General features: G+C 41.1%; 1 protein-coding gene across 1 annotated transcript; it reads left to right on the top strand.

Moving 5' to 3' along the window:
- Positions 1-11,789: 11,789 nt before the first annotated feature.
- On the top strand, positions 11,790-22,063 carry slc26a1 (solute carrier family 26 member 1; the record flags this gene model as incomplete). The annotated part of the gene is made up of 7 exons (XM_079525349.1): positions 11,790-12,203; positions 12,674-12,868; positions 15,092-15,338; positions 16,603-16,834; positions 17,949-18,132; positions 21,030-21,317; positions 21,479-22,063. 7 exons carry the CDS (start codon positions 11,790-11,792, stop codon positions 22,061-22,063), a joined length of 2,145 nt encoding a protein of 714 aa, XP_079381475.1.
- Positions 22,064-23,477: the final 1,414 nt, after the last annotated feature.

The following is a 23,477-nucleotide window of genomic DNA, read 5'->3' as shown; positions in this document are numbered from 1 at the left end:
AGAGAGAGAGAGAGAGAGAGAGAGAGAGAGAGAGAGAGAGAGAGAGAGAGCATAGTGAAGTTGCAATGGTCCAACCTCTGTGTACAGAATGTGAGTGGAGAGTTGGACATTATTGTGCTGGATGCCACGTCACAAACACACTGAAGAAGCAGACCTTGCTGCATTTCTTCATTGTGTGTAGCCGTGTGAATAAATGCTAATACACTGTGTGAACTATCTGAGTAAGTGTATTAAAGGGGCGGATAGCCTATAGAAATGAGAGGACTGCCACATCGTCATAGCAATGTCAACAATGGTGGCATTCACCCCAGCGCACTGCTACACAATACACACAGTCATGACAGGCACATGCAAGATATGTGACAAACTCTCTCATCATGAAGAATCAGCCTAGTTTCCTCTGCCCAAACATTGTTCTCCATTCATCTCTAGAAATCAATAGTGTATAGGACACTACAACCCACTCCCTTTATAATAATCCATAGATGAGAGAGATCTTGTGAAATCAGCACAGTAAACAAACTTTACCAACAGAAAAGATGTGATGCCCCTAATTATATTTACTTACACTTAAGGTATAAGTAGATGTTTATACTTCCCTAACTAGATGTACTTGCTACAGTATATATATATATATAATAGATAACAGTCAAAGTCAAAGTCGTACGATTAGTCACACACGTTACCGCAGTGAAATTTGTTCTCCGCATTTGACCCATCTCTTGGAGCGGTGAGCTGCAGCCGTGCGCTCTGGAATCATTAGTTGATTTGACCCCCAATCCAACCCATTGATGCTGAGTGCCTAGCAGGGAGACATTGGGTCCCATTTTTACAGTCTTTGGTATGACCCGGCCGGGGATCGAATCCCGACCTCCCAGTTTCAGGGCGGACACTCTAACCACAAGGCCACTGTCTGGTCATGTATATGTGCAAGACAGTGCATATGCTTATGCACACATTTGTGCTTACAATAAGTGCTAATGGTAACGGGCACTGTCCTACAAATCTTGGGGGGGTTAATCAATAAGTTCTTCCTAAATTGGTTTCTATACCACACTGAATATACTTAGAACTGCCTCAGACCACACATCCTGCAGTGCAAAAAGCTACTACTGTGACCAACACCATCCAGTCAAACGTGATGCTACAGTAAGACTGAAGGGGTGAGGAGAATTCCTCTCTGTAGGCCCATCTCATTTTCTCTGGATAGTATCTATTGGATATCGTTGCTGTCGGGAGGAAACCTCATAACTCCATTTTTGTTGTTTCGAAAATATTGAACCAATGGAAAGTAGTAAAAAGTGCAACTACATTGGACCCTCAAAATGTCTGCTAAAGCAACTAACTCCACCACCTCTCCCCCTCTCATGGAAGTAATTGACAATATATAAAGTTACAACACCAACTTTGATGAGGCTGTATTGCTTTGTTTTAAAAATATAAGGTTTTCTTAATTTCCTGAAAAATGTATATTTTTCATTTGCTGAAAAATGAACATTTTGGAGTTATGAGGTTTCCTCCCGACAGCAGAGATATGTACAGTAATTAGCTAAGCCAAGCGTTGACCACCAATGTTTAGTTTAATTCTGTTTCCAGGCAATATAATCAAAGTTCATATGGCTTGCACCATACTAGTATAGAGTATAGACAGAAACAAAATGCTGAAAACACTGATAGATGCTCAGAGCACTTGACAAACGTTGCAGTGACTTACATCACACTACTACGCCATACTCAACCTGCACTTACTGTACACTTAGCTTTCTTGTCAACCAACAATTTCCCAAATCACTAATCATTAATCTCAACCGCAACAGGTTTCTCGTGCTGACCCTGGCACCTTGAAATTATACACTCAGCAGTTCAGAAATCATGCTACGGCAGAAGCATAATTTCAGAAAAACCTAGAGGGTGGCAAAAAAGTTAGCCCTATTCCAAAAATGTACAAGCACACAACAAGCTCACAACAATCTACGATCTATACAAGCTCACAACGTATCGTATCACGATGCGTTGTGAACATGCAGATCTGCCACTTTCAATATAAAGAAAAGAAAAGAAAAGAAAATGTTTGAAAATGTTGTCATGTTAAAGATGGCTAATAAATGTGTGGCTGAAAGACAAGAAAACCTGCCTGTAACCTACAGTGGATAGATGGGTGTGGATTTAGTCAATGCTGCACTAAAACCGGAAAGAAATAAAAAGGGAAAAACTCTAATACTAATACTAATATATATATATATATATATATATATATATATATATATATATATGAGACAATATACATACAATAACAGAATTTGAGCTTAAATGCAAACACTAGGGGGAGGCAACTGACATCTCCCGGGACCCCTGAAACATTTTGTCTTCACCCATTAGGTGAAAATGTTAGTCGTATATAGATAAGAGTGAAGTTTCTGTGTTTATTGCACCTGGGATAAGCCCATATCTTCCCACAACCTATGTAGGTCACTCAATAGCTAGGGGGTGTATGTAAACAGTGTGACATTACTACAGGTATATCCATGTGCATTGTGCAGGGATATCTTCTTCTGTTTCGGTTTGCAAAGCAGGATCGCAGGTTCAACAGGAGTAACACTATAACGGAGCAGATAAGCTTCATCATTCAGTCAAAGATTGACTTGTGTTACCCTCTTGCCCAAATACCATAGTATTCCCAAGGGAGTACTACTCTCCAGCCAAGCACGCACGCACGCACATGCGCGCACACGCACACACACACACACACACACACACACACACACACACACACACACACACACACACACACACACACACAGACACACAGGCGCACACAGTCACAGACAAGCTCGGATATTAACCCTAAAGGTGATAGCCGGTCCCGCCTACTCGTGGTGATTCAACCAACTGGAAAGAGCATGAGTTGGGTCAAAGAGCCACACTTATCTTTCTGTTTATCCAACATAGATCATCAGCCTCACAACTCTCTCTGGCTGTCCACTCAGTTGACTGAGTCTCAGAGAGAGAGACAGTGAGCCAGCCAGCCAGACAGACAGACAGCCAGACAGACAGACAGACACGCACAGAGAGAGAGAGAGAGAGAGAGAGAGAGAGAGAGAGAGAGAGAGACTCTCTTATGAGCTGGAATAGTCAGAAGTACAAATCAAGTGGAGCATCAATAGGTGACCAGCAGCTATAAAGTGTTGACAGTGTGAGAGAGGGAGAGTATAGAGAGATGTGATCAGAGCCAGATTGTAACGGCACTACTTCTCTGTGACATCGGCTGTGTTGGTGAGTACGCTGTGTTTATTTGGCACTATTGTATGTAGAGCATGGGACAGTAATAGTAACTAAATATACAGTGTGTGTGTGTGTGTGTGTGTGTGTGTGTGTGTGTGTGTGTGTGTGTGTGTGTGTGTGTGTGTGTGTGTGTGTGTGTGTGTGTGTGTGTGTGTGTGTGCGCGTGCGCGCGCGCCATTTGCCATGAAGCTGTACAATGATTCTGTACAACGGTCGCTCTTCTGCCAGGCGTCCGGCGTGGACCAATGTGACTGTCTGTCTTGACCTATGCTCTTGGCCTCGTTTTTTTGGCCCTCCATATCGTTTTTATTCTAATCCCTTTTATCTGTCTGGCTTTTTTATTATGTGTTCTTGTGTTTTTATGACCACTGTAATTTCCATGGTGACTGAACTTCCCCTCATCAATAAAACTCTCTCTCGCTCTCTCTCTCTCTCTCTCTCTCTCTCTCTCTCATATACACATATATTTACACAGTATATAATTATGTTTGTCAACATACAATCGTGTTTGTGTTGTTGCTAATCTCAAAAAGTTTCAGATAATAATTTGAATTTTTGTTCATAAGATCAATAACACACACCAAGTTGGCTTTAAATGTGAATAATTGTATTTGCTGACTCTTAAGCACTATAGACAAGATCCTCGGGCAGCAACTTGTGACTGCTTTTATATTAATGTCACGTTTGTAGAGTAGGCTGTATTGATGTGCTGTATCTTTGTTTGAAGTTCTGATTTCACAATTTGCTCAATTCACTGATAAAACTTGCACTTGGAGCACATGCTTGGAGCACATGTTTATACAAAGACCACATCATGTGGCGACCAATAAATATTGGTCGCCATGTGGTCTTTGTATAAACACCACTCAATGGCACTCCAAATGAGCCCAGCAGCTTCAGCAGCGTCACAAAGAATCTGGACAAAGGCGTTAAATTAACAGCCAATTCCTAACTTTTTATGGCCGAAGTCTACAGCAGCGATGGGATGTTATATATCACATGATGGAAGAGAGCGAATTTCAATTAGATACGGTCACGGTTACATATAGAGTTTTTGTTTCTTTGTTGCTGAAAGCTTTGCGCTGTGATACAGTTAATCAGGTGTTTGTTATATTATCTCAAAGGAAGCTGCGCTTAGTGTCTGACCATGTGGTGAGCTGAAGTGCCTTTTCACTCTTCAAGAGCATTGTGCCGTTTTTAAAAGGTCTTTCATGTTTACTGACACTATATATATATACAGTATGCCTGACAAATAGGCCCCGGTTTATGTGATGCACTTTAAAGCCTAGTGTAGGCTACTACTATTTTGTCACCTTTTCAATGTCCATTTATGTCACTTTGTTGTATATGGCATGCAGTAGATTTCTTGCACATATTGTACCCTTTAATGATAATAGTACTTTGTGTCCTGTGTTTTATATCATATGGCCTAATGGACAGTGTGAGGCTCAGAACCCCTTCAAGGACCCCCTAGACCCCACTTTAGAGAACCGACTGATCTATAAGACATGCAGTTGTTACTTCTTGCTACCGTCCTAACCATAAGATGCAGTAAAGTGTATACGGTGTGCTCACATCATGGTGATTTAACGTAGTTATGATGGCAGAGACTGATAAGATCTAAGGCCTTTTGTGGCTTTGGTTGTGACCTGGTTATCTCCTGAGACAGAGCTGCTACTGACTGAGAGTGGGTGAATTGATATGTCAAGGTGCAAACCATGCAAACCATAGCAACAGACTCCAAAGGCTTTGGGGGAGCATGATGGCACTATGGGCTCCATTTTCGTCACCGCTAAACCCCTTATCCCTAAACTCTTTTCCTTTTTTTGTATTATTTTGCAAAACATTTTTGAATAGTTACAATTGCCAGTCTACAAGCTCACAACGTGTCAATGTAGATTGGCTAGTTGAACTATTCAAAAATGTTTTTCAAATTAGTAAAAAAAGGCAAAGAAGTTTAGGGGTAAGGTTTAGCGGTGACGAAAATGGAGCCCAGTGTTTTAGTCACATAAATGTCACTGTGTGTCCAACTTTTACTGTCCTTGAGCAAGACATTGAACACCCTGCACCTCTTCAGTCATTCTACTTCGCTCTGGATAAATTAGGGGTGCATGATTATGAAATTATGACCGATATCCGATCTCTGATTATATCTGCCGATACCGATTCTGACCGATTCCAATATTATACAGAAGACCACAATGGAAACAAGCCTAGGCCCTAAGGGCTTGGCCCAAAGTATTCAATCAATCAATAAATAGCATAATACTTTTCCAAGTGTCTGATTTCACAACTGATTGACTACTGAATGAGATGAGTACACAAATTAAATGCAGATTCTTTTTTTAATTTAATTAATGTTTTACTGGTGAAAACCGATTAAATAATCTGTATTATTTTGAGACCATTCCGATACCGAAGTGGCATTTTTATGGCCGATATGGCCAATTCCGATTATGCTACCGATTAATCGTGCATCCCTAGTATAATTATCCAGTCCTTAAATCCTTAAAAATAGGTCCATTTGGTTCCAATGTCTGCACTATTAGAGTTACAGATGGATAAATGAACACGGATTATTTTACTGTGTGTTCTATGTAAACTTTCAATTATTGATAGTTTGATGTGTTTGTTATCTAAATGATCAGTGTGTTTATGATAACCCGAACCCATAATGATAGTCTCTAAAATGTCATGAATGTCAGGCATTGCAGTATTGACCTGTAGGGACTATGAACCCATTAAGAGATCTTGACTAAACTTTCCTCTCCCTCTCTTTGAGCTCAGCTGTCCTCTTCTATAGTGGCTTTTGTAATATTGGACTTAGACAATGATAAACCGCAGATGGAAGGTTTTCTAAGGCCATTTGGTCCGGAGTTAAAGGACAACTTTAGTTATTTCAACCAAGGTTCATGTTTTAGGTTGTTATTAGAGAAAGTAAAAGATGAGTGTTAAACTTTTTTCATTTGCTGCTTTCTTTCGTTTTAGGGATTTTAGCTGTTTTTGACAGGGGGGCGGGGGCATTCGAGCATGGGGCTAAATATGTATTATTTTACATAATTTTATAGCGATTTCTTTTTTTATCATTTACTATAGTCCTACTAGACCCCAAGAAATTGCATCTGGCCACAAAAGTTCACAGGATCTACTGAATATGAAGGTAGCCTATACTGGGGGGAAGCCACACTGTAACTCAATATGTCAGTTTGACACATTCAGTAGATCCCGTGATCTTTTGTGGCCAGATGTAATTTCTTGGGGTCTAGTAGGACTATAGTAAATAATAAAAAAAGAAATCGCTATAAAACTTTGTAAAGAAATACATATTTATCCCCATGCTCGAATGCCCCCGAAAGAACGAAAGAAAGCAGCAAATGAAAAAGAATTAACACTCATCTTTTACTTTCTCTAATAACAACCTAAAACATGAACCTTGGTTGAAAAAAACTAAAGTTGTCCTTTAAATAGTCTTTCAAGGAAAAATAATTTCGCCATGGATTAAAAAAACTAGTCGAGTCCACATTTTGTGGAAAGAATTTTTTTATTTAAGTAAAATTTAAATGAAAGAAAATCCATAATATACAATATTATACATTGTACAATGTGCACTGCACACATGCAATGGAATAAAATACGATCATCTGACTTGCAGTGTGATGCTGGTAACTACAAACATTTGACAGTTTTGTATCAATAGCTTTGTATTTGCTATTTTTTTTAAATCCAGGTGTAACATACTCAATTGCAGGACAGACAACAGCCAAGGTTTTGTCTTTATTTCTGTGCGACCGCATGCTGCTTTGGTGTATAATATGGTAGATGGCCACAAGGAGACCCGTCTCTCCTCTGACACCTGATTTATTCTGTGTGCATCAATGCACAACAGGTGCAGTCACGGCTAGCATTGAGCCCAATTAGTTTGACTCAGGCCAGTATGACTGCTTTGAATCAGCGATCCCTCCAACCCACACCAGGCTTGGGCAAAGTGATTTTATTGCCATGGTGCAAAAAGGTATTCATGGTGCAGAGCAGTTGCCATGGTACCAAATGTTGAATGGTCACAACCGTCCTGGTCTGAAAATATATCGAAAATTATATTTAGAACCAATAACTGACTTGATTTTAGTCATGGTCAGGTTAATCAAAATAATAATCTTTTGACTTTTTTTTTTTTTACATTTCTCAACGAATCAACACGAAATAAATTCAAATACACTTTTTTATGATCGACTAAATAGATTGGTTTGATTAACCAGTTAACCGTGACATCATTTACATCATTGTGCAATGGTGGCATACAAAAACATAGTGAAAATAGCTGATCTACAAGCTCACCACGCTTTTCACTTAAAATCGTTAATCGTAATCGAGGCAAAAGTTTGAGATAATCGTGTTTCTTTTGAAAACATATTGCCCAGCCCTAATTGTCTATCAGGCAAATATAAAATGATTATAGGGACGCACAACATATTATGCTTTGCTGACTATTTTGTCTTTCACAGATTTTCTTTGGCAGTCAAACTGTTCAAACAAATACAATATCTTTTTTCAATGTATTGAGAGATTTTGAGATAAGTTACCGGTATGTCTTAGAAAAATTATATTGAGATTTCTTACATGGGATAACTGCCTTACATTAAACACAAGGGTAATTGTGGTTTAATAATGCATAGACTATGTATTAGGAAGCTAAATCTATTGCTTTAAAACAGTTTTACATCTGTAAATATGTATGCATAAGTAACAGATGGATACATTGGAAACAAAGCATTGTACAACATAACTAGTTCAGTATACTGTAATTAATAATACCAAACCATACAGTACTTCGCTATTAACTCTATAACTGATCCATAACCATTACTTCTCCAAAAAGTCAACTATTAACAAGCACATTCCATAAATGTCCATCACATTGAGACCTTGCAGGGCACTCTTTCATTCTAAAGTAGTCACTGACTTCAGCACAGGCTTGGCTACTTCTGCACCAGTTTGATAGAAACGGCACTTGGCCAAAATATTATTATGACGGAAATTGTACAGAACACAGACAGTTATTTTTTTATTGGTTTGATGGAATGGTTTATTACTCAATGAAAAGATTTTGTTGAAAGTAGTAGTAGGCTAATACACCTAGCCTATACAAGATTTTGAAGGGAACAAGGATCAGAGTCTGTACACCCTGCTAACGGCCCTTTGAGCTGTTGTGTTGCTCCTTATGGTTTGAACCGACCGACCAAAATTGGCATACTTAGATCGCTGTAGTGCTATAAGTTTTATGATGCTATAAAAGCATATGTCCAGTGTTGATTTCGTCGACTAAAACTAAGACAAAAAATGTTCGTCGACTACCTTTTTCCACTGACAAAAACTAAATATACTGACAATTTCATCAACAAATATGTTAGGAAGGGACTAGTGGACAAGAGATCCAGCATAAGTCATTTTACACTTGGTTGCATGCTGAAAATAGGAGATCTACAAGCTCACGTGTTGCAGCGCAACGCCATGTGAACTTGTAGATCTGCTATTTTCAGCAAGTGTAAAAACGGCATCAAGACCCGTCAAAATACATTTTAGTCGACTAAATCAACTGCAGAATTAGTCGACTAAAGTCTTATGATATTTACTCGACTAAAACTAGACTAACACTAAAACATTCCAGTTGACTAAAATGTGACTAAAACTAAATTAACACTATTCAAGAGACTATGACTAAAACTAAAATCAAAACTTGCTGCCAAAAACAACACTGACTGTGACATCCCCTTTTGAGAAAAGGTTAAATATCTACATTACTAAGCATGTATATTAGAGCATTGTATTATTCATTTATTAGATGTGAACGTGTAGAGTAGCATTTAAAAAAAACAAAAGCTAAAAACCCACAGAAGTGGCCATGTCCCATTGTGGACAAACCTTTGTGAAAAGTTAATCAGTTATTCATTGTCTCATGAAAAAACAAAGTTCACAGTGTTACAGTACATTGATGAATGGTGGATTGATTTTTTTGACCAGTCAGCATGAAAAGTTAATCAGTTCTTCTTTGCCACATGCTAATCTGTTCTAAAATGTGCTTTTTTTCCTGTGATAGGCTTATTATGGACTTATTGACTTATACAGCCCCAAAAAGCCAACGTGCAGTATCTACGTCTTTGGACACACCGACCTATTTGTGTATCCCAAAGGCCAAAGGTCAAATTATCTTGGGGGATAAATAATTACGTCAAGAACAATTAGTGTAATATCACTTATATGCCCATATGTAATTTGGCTGACCAGTTGAAACACTTTTAAACCCCTTAACCTCTTAATTTGTTTATTTTTAATTATTCTTTATTTACCCAGGGAAGTAGCTGAGCACAGGTGCTCATTTTCAGCAACGCCCTGCACATAGAAACACACACACACTAAAACCTGGGAGCTGACCAGTACAACCAGTCTTATACTGTTGGCCACTAAGCAGCTCCAGGGGGAGCAGTTGGGGGTTCAGTGCCTTGCTCAAGGGCACTTCAGCGGTGTTGGGTGAGTGATGACAATCACTTCCCCACCCAGATTTTTCCTGCCCGTCCGGGGAATCGAACCGGCAACCTTTCGGCAACAAGGGTGCTCCTCTAACCCTTAGGCCACCGCTGCCTTACTTAAACCCCAGGGGGGTCCAGGGGGGAAAATCAAAAACATTGGAGTTGGAACCGGAGACCAATTGGGTCTCCATTTACCCACTGAGAGCTGTTCATGAGGTGGACAGCCGCTGCCCCTGCCGGCGGGGGCAATGGGGCTCAAGAGGATCAGTTTTTATAGTTTTTTCATAGTTATTGCACTTTGGCAGAAGTTACCTGCACCATGGGTTCCCTCCTCCAATTTTAATGGAATCTTTGCAATAGGCAGTTGGGATGCATTAAGAAAACTTTAGCAAAAATAGACTCATGACATTCCTACATTTCGTTACGGAGTTGGAACATCATTTAGGGAAGACAGTAAACTGATAACACTATCCCTACACCTGATATCAATCTCACCTGATAACAACTCCTCCCCTCCCTTACAGACAGTCTGTAAGCCTGCACAGTCACACTTAAGCGCCAATAGGCGACAAGAAAAGCGTCGGCAAAGAGTTTCCGTCTTTTCTCCGACTCTACAAGTTGAAGCCGTGCGCTACTAGCGTCATTTCCATCCACCAGCTGTTTAAAAACCCGGAAGAGACTCCTGGTCTAGGCATTTCTTGATGCCCCATTTTGACCTGGGAATGATTCTAAATTCTAAATTAATGATTCTAAATTAATGATTCTAAATCCTGACAGTTTTCTGAAAAACCCATGTTTCTATGTCAGTGGTTCTCAACTTATTTCATGTCAAGGACCCCCAGAATTATATTTAATTGGCCACCGACCCCCATCTGAAAATATGTTGTTCCAGGGACCCCCCAGAAGCAACGATTTGAGTTGAAAACGTTCGCTCTGAAAGAATATATATTCAAAGATATCGACCACATTTTCACGATTTTTCAAAAATAGCAGACCTACAAGCTCGTAGCGTGGCACTCGGTGCCACGCTATGAGCTTGTAGATCTGCTATTTTTCAATAGCTAAAGCATAACATAATGCTTAAAGGGAATCTGATCATAGCTCCTCCCGCCTCGGCCTCCATAGTCACCTTTTGATAGATAACTACTCCCTTTTCCACCCTGCTTGCCAATCAGTGAGGTGTATTTATACAGTAGCTTGCCATGTTTGTCTAGCTGTCATTTGTGCTTTGTATGGCTTTTCTATTTCACATTAAATAACAAAAACAAAATTATGTATATTATTTGAAGGCATGGTCTCTAGTGAACAATATAATAAAGTAAAAACAACAACGACAACAACATAATAACGACTTCACAGTTGCAATATTACAGGTGTTATTTTGTGGGGGTTTCTCCCAGACATTTTTAATCCTATGGGGACAAATCTGGCAAATTAACCTCATTGCCTAATAATGTCCAGGTTTCACAGTAGAATTACAAACTGTAACCAATAAGACACTGTAGCTTTGCTCTATGGGAAATGCTTGCTTTGCTGGAGAATGCCTCAGACAATCTGACTTGGACAACTGCATTTTGTAATAGCCATTAGAATTGAATGCTAGAACTTCAATACTGCAGACATTCATCCTGGGCCTGACGAATCAGTGTATCTATTAGAAGTTGAACCAAAAAGGTATTTGGTTGGTGTAACCATATGGTTATGTTGAGGTGAAAGCTATCACAGGGCCCGTTTGTTTAATTATTGTTTTCCTTCAGGAGTAAAGGACATGAGGACAACATGTCATCAACGTTTCTCAGCACCATTAACTTTCTAACTCTTGCACTACTCACTAACTGCCTGTCTAACCCCATTCTCAATTCTATCTTAACAGTAATAATCTTCTTTCTATTATGATCTCACAGGAGCACGGCTAAACCACCCTGTAATCAACTCTCCACACAACCCCTACATCTACCCGACCTGCGCCACCTCCACTAGGTCATGGAGGACACCACCAACAAGGACACAGAAGCCAACTCACCTCCACCTCATCCTCACCTGGAACGCCATGTTCGCCAGCGCCATACTCCACTCTCCACCCTGAGATCCAGGCTCAAGCAGGGCGTGACGTGCTCCGTGCCCAGAGTTCGAGCAACTTTGACGGGGTTCTTCCCCGTGGTGCGCTGGCTGCCAAAGTACAAGCTTCGGGAATACGTGTGGGGAGATCTGATGTCCGGGTTGATCGTGGGCATCATCCTGGTGCCCCAGGCTATCGCCTACTGTCTTCTGGCTGGCGTCGACCCCATCTATGGCTTGTACACCTCGTTCTTTGCCAACATCATCTACTTCTTCATGGGGACGTCCAGACATGTGTCTGTGGGGATCTTCAGCCTCATGAGTCTCATGGTCGGCCAGGTACAGTCATTGCTCTGCATGGACAAGAGAAAGTTGGAGTGGGAGAATTGTGATCTCATATTTGACAGCTGTGTAACTGAAGCTCTGCATTGATCAGATTTTATATTAATTAAAAATAAGTGCAGCTTTTATGGTCAGCTTTAGGGGTAGCTGTGGCACAGAAGGTATATACTAGAGCCTGTTTGGGAACCTGTTTCAATTCTGGGTGTCAAGGTCTCCTGAGCAAGATGATGTACCCATAACTGCTCCTGAGTAGAAGTGATGTAAATAGGTTTCCAATGTAATGAGTCCCAGGATGCAGGGATGGTCTTTGACATGAAATATTGAGAACCACTGATACAGAAACATAAGGTTTGTCAGAAAACTGTCAGGATTTTGAAGACATTTTTTAAATGTTGATGTCAGGTCTAAATGGTTAATTCAGGTCTATTTGGATTCATGACCGACGATGATTCCCTTTGCCTCTATAGGTGGTGTACAGGGAGGTGGATCTGGCCTTTCCCAATGTGGATTCCAGCACTAACGCCATGGATCCTGGCATGTTGAACAGCACTGAGGGTACCGATGTCTTCGCCAGTGACCTGGGACAGGGGTCGGAGTGCGGCAAGGAATGTTATGCCATCTCTGTAGCAGTGGCCGTCACATTCCTAGCCGGCATTTACCAGGTATGGCCCTACTGTACAGACTGTAGCTTATAGAGGGGTATTTTGGCCGAGTACTGGGTAGAGGCCACTCCCCCCCTCTAGTGGAGTAAACTGTTAAGCACTTCCGCTTATCTGTGTTTACAATCTCTAGGCATAGCAAGCAATGGAGCCGAGCAGCACCACAACATACATACATAAATACCTCTAATCGTCTGTACTCAACACTAGGTCTCCTGCTTGTGGACTGTTTTTTGAGTGGTGCAACCACTCCAAGGAACAGCAATGTCCGTCCTAACCTATGTGACTATGTGACGTTACCATGTTACTATGTTTAGAGTACAAGTAGGGGCAAAAGTGGCGCTGTTGTGCCAGAAACAGAGAGAGAGAGAGATAGTGCTGCACTGTTGCCTGCTAATGAGAGAGAGAGAGAGGGGGCAGGGGGAGGGGGGAGAGGGGAGTTGCACCACTCAGTTCACACAGGTGTGATTTTTCTTTACTGTCTGCATTAGTTAAGAGTAGGTTGTGGGTTATTTCTCGAGAGTTTGGCAACACTAGTAATGACGCTGATTATTGAGGTTAGGGTTGGACTAGATGACGCCCAAAAAACAATGAACAACAGGCAGGACTCTCAAGTAGAATAAAACTCTGTTTAATGCCAAATCCATTTAAGATACTGGATGAGCAATGACATACAATAACACAGACCTATCAGCTGGTTTATGCCCCATTCCTGTGACAATGGATTCAGAATCATGAAAAACCCCTAGTTTGACCCGTGCCATGCTACTTAAAGCATAATGAGACTTTGAAAATGTTGCCTTATATTGGATGTTAATGGTACCCCAGCTTATTATGTTAATTATGAAATAATAATGAAATATATGCAAGTTAGCATCCATGCTTGGGGACCCATACTCAACATTTCATAACATAAAACTTTAGGGTACTCCAAAATGTCCGGGTTCACAATGGGGCTCTATGGGCTGGCAAGAATTGATTGATTGATTGATTGAAGAATTTATTAACAGTTTGCAGAATTACAGTACATTTCAAGCACAAACTCAATACAAAGGCTGTTAACTGTGAGTGGACGACCCAATTAAGCATTACACTTGTTTCCAATAGGGTCCACCATGTTCAAATCATCAAAACATTTAGAGACGTACAAATAGATACTTCTATAGACAGAACAGGAATTCATCATAAAGGAGGTAAAAAGGGAAAAGAAATATATACAGTGAGGGGAAAAAAGGGGGGGGGGGGGGGGATTCAGATTTTACGGGGGCCAGTTTCGAATTGCAGCCATCCGTAGGTGCCCTTTGAGAGCGGTTTTGAAGGAGTCAAGGGATTCGCATGTCTTAATGACAGTTGGTAGGGCGTTCCACATTTTGGTGGCATAGGAGCGAAAATAATTTAGTCCCTTGTTTGTGCCGAATCTGGGTTGTACATGGTTCGTTGCACTCCCTCTGGTGTTGTGGGTGTAGAAGACTATAAGGTGATGTTTCACTAGTCAAAGAAACCATGATTGTTTGAGCTAAACATTTCTTAAGGAGCTAGGATATTAGAAATATTGTAGGTTCACTGCTGGTTCAACTTTCTGTATGTCCTTAATATTCCTCCCCCATGTCCACATCTCATATGTCACCCGCTTCGGATGTTATCACCCGATAATCAAGAGAATGTTTGTAATCAGCACCTTAGAAATACCCCCAGTATGTGATAATCAACATACTGGGAAATCCGGAACTGAAACTATGGGAGCGTTTTGCTTTTTGTGTCAATGACGGAGACGCGCCGCGTCTGGTGGCCTTGAGCCACGTGGGGCACCCATAGAGTATATATATGGGGCACCGCCGAGCGAGGCGCTATAGCCGAGCGAGTCGCCGTGCCGAGCGAGTCGCCGTGCCGAGCGTTGTGAAGGCCACCAGACCCGACTCAGCACCGTCCGAGTTACGTCCCGATAGGCAGAGAATAGTAAATATTAGTAGCCCCTAGTTTCCATGCCCCGACAATAGTTGGAAATGACACGTTCAGCAGGGGGAGTCCTTGACCAGGCTATGTCTGCAGTTCTGCACCACACCCTGCATGCGTGGCTGCGTGCAGGCCGGGGGAATACAGCCAAACACCACAATGTCTAGTATGCCAGTATGGCCATATTAGCCATATTCCAACGTCCTGATAACGGTTGATTTCGTATATTTAATACAGTGATAACTTTAACCACCAACCCCACCGTCTCTCCAGATCATGATGGCCGTGTTCAGGTTAGGCTTCGTCTCCATTTACCTCTCTGCCCCCATGCTGGATGGCTTCGCCACTGGCGCTTCCTTCACCATCTTGACCGTACAGGCCAAGTACCTTTTGGGTCTGAAGATTCCCCGCCACCAGGGCTACGGAACAGTCATCTTTACCTGGTACAACATCTTCGCCAACATTCACACGACCAACTTCTGTGACCTCATCACCAGTGCAATCTGTATCTTCATCTTGGGTAAATAAATACTAAAGCACTGGTTTCCGAAACCTTTTCATGTCAAGGACCCCAAATTATTCTCGTATATGTATTTGGCCAAAGACAGCAATCTGAAAATATGTTGTACCAGGGAGCCGATTTGGGTTATTAAAATGTTTTAACCGCTCTACAAGCAGATCTCCAAGTTTGTGCATAACGCACATCACCAGACCTTCCACCTCAGAGGAAATAGAGTGTAGACCAGCTAGGCTACTTTCAAATTGCTGATGTATAGGGTTAAAGTGGAGTAGGGTTAACTCAAATATGGAGACACAAAGGAGGTTCTTTGTGTTGTAGATCAGCAATTTTTTGCTATTATTTGAATTTAAATCCTGAAAAGTAACATTTTTTATTTAATTTCAAATGCCTTTAATTATAGTTATGTTAACTTTATAAACTAAATGCAACATTGGGACATAAAAAAAAGATAATGACATTTTAATACTAACTCAGTAAGCTACTAATTTAGACTGAAGTAATTGAAGCGGGCCATGTTTGCAAATCAATAATATATCAGTATTCTGATATTGACCTGAGGGCCACATTAAGTGAAGGTGGGGGGCCGCATGTGGCCCCCGGGGGCCGCCAGTTGCCCGTGTATGTCCTAGACCTAGAGCATGAAGCACTTTATTTATTGTCCTAGCAGTGGTGGAAAAAGTACTCAATTGTTTTACTTAAGTAAAAGTACCAATACTGCAATTTATAACTACTTCGTTACAAGTAAAAGTACGGAATTGAAAATGTACTTGAGTAAAAGTACATACAAAAGTATAAAAGTATCGGCATCAAAATGTACTTAAAGTACTAAAATTAAAGTAGGCCTATTTATATTGCAGAATGTCCCATTTCACAAGTTCAAAATGTGTAGAAAATATATTGAAAAAAGCTCTCAATGCGTTGCAACGCGACGCATTGTGAGCTTGTAGATCGTCTCTTTTCAAATGGCCATTTCGGCCATTTGAAAAGAGACGATCTACAAGCTCACAATGCGTATAGGGTCGAAATTGTTAATGTACGTTTTCTAAATCAAAATTTAAATATCCAAAGTAACTAAAGTTTTCAAATAATTGTAGTGAAGTAAAAGTACAAATTTTGGCTCCGAGATGTAGTGGAGACTGGAGAGTAGAAGTAAATGTACTGGAAATTGGAAATACTCAAGTAAAGTACAAATACCTCAAAATTGTACTTAAGTACAGTACTTAAGTAAAAGTACTTAATTACTTTCCACCACTGTGTCCTATAGTGGCAGGGAAGGAGATCCAGGAGCGCTACAAGGACCGTCTAAAGATCCCACTACCCACCGAGTTGGTCGTAGTGGCAGGAGCCACCCTGGCCAGTCATTTTGGGGATCTGAACGGCCAATACAGCTCCAGCGTTTCCGGGCACATCCCAACAGGTTTCATCCCCCCACAGGTGCCTGATTTCACCCTGATGCCACGTGTGGCACTGGATGCCATTCCTCTGGCAGTTATTAGGTATGGTACACCGGTATGTCCAGTTATCAGTGTGTGTGTGTGTGTGTGTGTGTGTGTGTGTGTGTGTGTGTGTGTGTGTGTGTGTGTGTGTGTGTGTGTTCAGTTCAGCCCCATGTGGGAAATCTGAATAATAGACAGGATAAGAACAGTCAACAGATAAGAAAGAAAGCGTGTGTAAAGACTGTGTGAGAAACATTTCAAACAGGACACGAGAAGATAATCGAAATCATAAATTAATTAGCCTGTACTTCAATTTAACAAACTTATCGGACACCAAAATGGCGTTTTATGATTAACTACTTCTCCAAACTGTATCCTACAGTATATGTGATTTAAATGAAATAGTAACATATTTACATATTATGTGGGAGTGTCCTTCTTAGTTCTGGTAACAAACAACAAAAGATTGATCTGGGCAAAACCAAATTCAAAGACAACTGTGGTTGGTTATCAGCCATTGCAATTCTGCTAAAAAATATGTTAGCGGTTAATCGCAACCACCACACATACTGCCTCAGTGGTTTTATGATTAAAAAAAATATATATATAATATATATATATTCAATAGTGTTTAGTATCAACTATGGATTTCTATTGTTGATGTAAACCTGGAAAAGTCACACAGGGCAGCAGTGGCTCAGGGGTAGAGTGACCGGATAGAAACCGAAAGGTTCCCAGTTCGAACCCTGTGGGCTCCCCCAGAGTCATGCAGTGTCGAAGTGTCCTAGAGCAAGACACTGAACCCCTAATTTCTCCCGATGTGCAGGTTGGTGCCTTGCATGGTGTCTCCGGAGTCGTTGTGTGAATGTGTGTGTGAATGTAATGCACAATCTCTGTAAAGCGCCTTGGATAAAGTCTGTAAGTGTGATTTCAAAAGACACTTGAAAGAGAACATTGAATTTGATAGACTCAGGCTCCATGTGGTTCCATTTGTACACTCTCAAAGTTACAGACCCATAAGACCCATAAGGGTCCATTTGGTTTCTATTATAACTATCATTTAGCTGCCCCTGGAACTCCCTCAAGGACCCCTAGGGGTCCCCGGACCCCACTTTGGGAACCACTGATAATATACATGGCACATGTACTCACTCTTTTATTTCTTTGCCCTCAGCTTTGCCTTCACCGTGTCGCTGTCGGAGATGTTCGCTAAGAAGAACGGCTACTCGGTTCGTCCCAACCAGGAGATGCTGGCCATCGGCTGCTGCAACATCATCCCGTCCTTCTTCCACTGTTTCACCACCAGTGCAGCGCTGGCCAAAACCATGGTGAAGGACTCCACGGGCTGCCAAACACAGGTGAGCCAAAACCATGGTGAAGGACTCCACGGGCTGCCAAACACAGGTGAGCCAAAACCATGGTGAAGGACTCCACAGGCTGCCAAACACAGGTGAGCCAAAACCATGGTGAAGGACTCCACGGGCTGCCAAACACTGGTGAGCCAAAACCATGGTGAAGGACTCCACAGGCTGCCAAACACTGGTGAGCCAAAACCATGGTGAAGGACTCCACGGGCTGCCAAACACAGGTGAGCCAAAACCATGGTGAAGGACTCCACGGGCTGCCAAACACAGGTGAGCCAAAACCATGGTGAAGGACTCCACATGCTGCCAAACACTGGTGAGCCAAAACCATGGTGAAGGACTCCACGGGCTGCCAAACACAGGTGAGCCAAAACCATGGTGAAGGACTCCACATGCTGCCAAACACAGGTGATACACACAGCAAAACATGACTATAAAACTATGACGAAAAATGTTCGTCGACTATCTTTTTTCACTGGCCAAAACGGAAATGGAAACTAAATGAAAACTAAGCTATGATGACTAAGACTAAGACTAAATATGGTGACAATTTCGTCAACAAATAAAAACTAGACTAAAATGTTAGGAAGGGACTAGTGGACAAGAGATCCAGTAGCCTGAAGTCATTTTACAATTAGTTGCATGCTGAAAATAGCCGATCTACACGTCCACAACGTGTCACGCTGCGACGCGATTTAAAAATAGCAGATCTACAAGCTCATAGCTCATAGCTACGAGCTTGTAGATCTGCTATTTTTTTTAAATATCGTGAAAATGTGTTACAAATCTTTGGATATATATTCTTTCAGAGTGAATGTTTTAAACTCAAATCTTTGCTTCTGGGGGGGGGGGGGGGGGGTCACTGGAACAACATATTTTCAGATGGGGGTCGGCGGCCAAATACATATAATTTTTGGGGTTCTTGACATGAAATATTGAGCACCACTGAAAGGTATTTCAGAAAACTGTCAGGATTTAGAATACATTTAAAAAATGTCGACGTCAGGTCTAAATGGGTTAAAGATGATTCTTCTTAGGTGTTTTGTTTTTCTTTTCTTAATTTTACGCATCCTAGCGTTGTGGAGGTGTCATAATAGGTGAACATTTGACAAATGCAGGCAAACGTTTAGGCCAGAATCGAACATCGGTGAAAATGTGATCGAAGTTTCAGCTACCAATTCACACTCTTATATTACAGGGTGAATTGTGAGTGTGAACTAAGCAGTTTAGTAATTTAACCCCATGTCTCTATCATACTGGGCTACTGTAACTATCAGGCAGTTTTTATTACCGATCAAGTTTATTACAGAGTAATAAAAGTATGATAAAGTAAGATAAGGTTAATAATTATTATTAATAATGACTTGATAGCAGAGGGAAATTCCGTTCTCATGTAGCTAAAAATAGAATAAACATATAGACATGCATCCACATAAAAAGCAATTAATCACGCCTTGCTGACCATCAGCTGATGGTCATTCATAGGAATTTTATCTCGTCTGTTATTTATGCCACAATATCTGTATGGCTGTCCACAAGCTCTCCCTATTAAAACCCACATGCACCCCAGACCTTTTTTTTGTTACCTGATTTGTTCATCGTTGATTCGTTATTGATTTCATTGTTATTGGTGATTTGTTTATACAGTATATAGCTGGTACGTCGTTGTTGGGCAAAATAGCCGTGAAAAAAGCAGATGTACAAGCTTATATCAATACAAAGGTAGCACACAATATAAATATGTAGAAAATCTAGAAATACATATTTGATACTTTAAAGAAAAATGCAAATAGTGTGTTAACTTGTGAGCCATCTATTTTGGAAAATGATGGAAACTATTAGCTAAATCTAGAAAATACGTGAAATGTTTGTCTATAATAACATGCCCAAAATAGGGATGCCAGGTTTAACAGGGGGGTCCAGGGGGGGAAATAAAAAATATCGGAGTTGGAACCTGACCTTGACCAGCCCCATTTACCCGCTGAGAGCTGTTCATGAGGTGGACAGCGCTGCCCCCGCCGGCGGGGAATTGGGGCTTAAGAGGTTTTTAAAGTTAAAATGGTAGAATTATCACCGACAGTATTCAAATTGTGATATGTATCACAATATTAGAAAAGTAATGGGGGCGCTGTGGGCGCGTTCATCAGTGCCCATACCCGAGGCGGGGTTGGCGAAAGGGCCTTTCTGTGTGGAGTTTGCATGTTCTCCCCGTGTCCCCGAGGGTAGGTACCCTCACAAAAACATGCAGTAATCCTGGTCTCTAAAATTAACGAGTTGCCTCATAGTTTCCTGTGTCACTTTTATTTTACTGTCCACTGTGTCCGCTGGGTGCCGACGATTCTCCACTGGTGTTTGGGGTTGGATACTGAAACCAGAATTAAATATTACAGTAATGATTTTCCCACATTTTAACCCATTCTTGGCGGGAACCCCTTTTGGTGTTTTAAGCATTATGTTATACTTTAGCTATTGAAAAATCTCAGATCTACAAGCTCATAGCGCAGCACCGAGTGCCGCTCTATGAACTTGTAGGTCTGCTATTTTTTTTTTAATCGTGAAAATGTGGTGCAAATCTTTGAATATATATTCTTTCAAAGTGAACGTTTTTAACTCAAAGCCTTGCTTCTGTGGGGTCCCTGTAACTACATATTTTCAGATGGGCGTTGGCGGCCAATTACATATAATTCTGGGGGTCCTTGACAAGAAATAGTTTGAGAACCGCCGACATAGAAACTTAGGTTTTTCATGTTTTAGAAGACATTTGTAGAATCGTCCTCAGGTCTAAATGGGTAAAGAGTATGGGTTTACTGAGGTTATGAATTATGTGTGTGGTACAGTACCTTGCCTTGTTGACCAATGAAAGCATGTTTCAAACCTTCTCTCTCGTATAGGTATCCAGCTTGGTCAGTGCTCTCGTCGTCCTCCTCGTCCTCCTGTTTTTTGCTCCTTACTTCTACGCCCTCCAGAAGTGCGTCCTCGCCTGCATCATCATCGTCAGCCTGAGGGGAGCTCTCAGGAAGTTCCGGGACGTCCCGTCAAAGTGGCGCACAAGCAAGATCGACGCCATCGTCTGGCTGGTCACCATGGTGGCGTCGGCACTCATCAGCGTGGAGTTGGGCCTCTTGGTCGGAATCGTGTTTTCCATGCTCTGTGTCATCTATCAGACCCAGAATGCTAAGGTAATTTTAATAAGTTATTTAGACTTCACTTTCTGTCTTTCCTCATGCTCATAAACCAAAGAAAGCATTGTAAAACAAGTACTGTAGTGTAAACTATATAATTCATTAATGTAAGATCCTTGTAAAGGTCAAACATATGATCTAATCCGTCTCTCTTAAAGGTTTCTCTCCTTGGCCGGGCGGATGATACAGACTTTTACGAGGACATGGAGGAGTACAAGAACCTCACAGCCCCGTCTCGTGTCCAGGTGTTCCGCTTCCAGTCTCCCCTGTACTACGCAAACAAGGACTCGTTCCTCAAGTCCCTCTACAAGGCTGTCGGAGTGGACCCTTTCTTGGAGTTGACGCGAAAGAGAAAGGCTGAAAAGAGGAAGGCCAAAGAGTTGGTCGCTAAACAAAACGCTGCAGCTGTACCAGATAAAACCAACGGAGAGGTCAGTATTGCGCTAGTTCGAAGAGAACTGGATTTCCACACTATCGTCTTAGACTGCTCGGCCATTCCCTTCGTGGACTCGGCGGGCACGGTCGCCTTCAAAGGGCTGCTCAAGGATTACAAAGAGGTAGGGGTGAGCGTGCTCGTCGCCTGTTGCAACACTTCGGTCATCGACACCCTAAGGAGAGGGGCCTTCTTCGGGAAGGACGACGGAGATATGGACAGTATGCTGTTTTATACCATTCATGCGGCAGTCATGCACGCAAACATGGCAGCAGCAGTGGCGAGAACCACAGAGGATTCCACAGTATAGTAGTATAACTGAAGAAGACGATGAAGGGCTCTGTACTACTAGGCCACCTCTTGTTTCTTTTCACTCATACTGAATATCTTGACCCAACATAGCCGATCTACAAGCTCACGATGTGTCGCAAGCATGGCTCCTTGTGAGCTTGCAGACCTATGTTTGCCAAATGTTGGCTCCAGAATAGGGATGCTAGGGTTCAAGTTAATTGAATAAAAAAATGAAATATATATAAATACACGCAAACGCACACACGCACGCACACCTGGTATCAGAACCTCCTCAATGGACTCCTGTCGGGTCCAGAGCAGCAGTATAGTTCTCTGACGGAGGTTCTCCATGGTTCTCTAGAGGGATTGAGGGAAGCCTCGTTTCTTCAACCTACATCCATGATCTCATTTTTCAATAAGCCCCCAGAGCATGGTTATACTATAGCACAGGCTGAATGCTGCGATGAAGCCAGACGGGCAAATCAATTATTAGATCATGTGTAATGGACCTGCTCCTTCTTTTAAATGATATGTTTCACTGTCACCAGTTTATTTCATATAAGAAAAAGTGCAGCTAAACAGTGAGCAAACATTCCTTTCTTTTAAAATGGCTGTGATTCCCTGTTAAGATATGGTCTGCCTGGTCTAAACGATACAAAACAAAAGAATATGCACTGAAAAGGGAAATTAATATCAAATCATTTCAAGTAGTATATGATATCACTGTATCTGGGTTATAATTGAAAAACAATGTTTTTTATGTACATAAAATACATTTAGCCCTTTGTGAATCTCAAGGAATTACTTTTTTTAAAAAATATTTTCATACTTTACATTTCGGAAAACTAGCTTGATTTGGAAACATGCTATGGAATAAAAATGTAGATGGGGTCATTCCTTTGATTCTTACTTGCAGGAATGTATTAAAACACTGCCTTAATACTGATACTTGAATAACTTGTTACATTTTATTGTGACTGAGCAAGAAACATAACTAATGATATAAATCTCACGTATTCATTGGTAATAGAGAAATCCTTAACTTGCCTCAAAGTGTAAGTTTCAATGTAAATTATTATTAAAAAATTATATTGTTTTGGCCATTTTTGTATACTTTGAAAATGACAAATTGATGTTCTGTTTGCAATGTCATCTGGAACTGGAAGATTGTGATTATTCAACCATTTAATTTAGGATTATACTTATATGATCAGCATCTCTCCTCCACTTGAAAGATTATATTTTATACCTTTTTATTTATTTAATTTGTGTCCTAATTCTATTTGAACAAGTGGTCTGTGTCTTTCTAACTGCTTTTACAATATTTTAAAAATGATTGTATATTTTTTTATATACTGTACATACTATGTAACAAAATAAATCTGTTCATGACTCCCCTAATCTCTGCTCATTACCATAAACGAATTTAAAAA

This window comes from Electrona antarctica (genome assembly GCF_951216825.1).
Source record: "Electrona antarctica genome assembly, chromosome: 16".
NCBI classification, from domain to species: Eukaryota; Metazoa; Chordata; class Actinopteri; order Myctophiformes; family Myctophidae; genus Electrona; species Electrona antarctica.
This window is presented reverse-complemented; position numbering and strand designations above follow the sequence as displayed.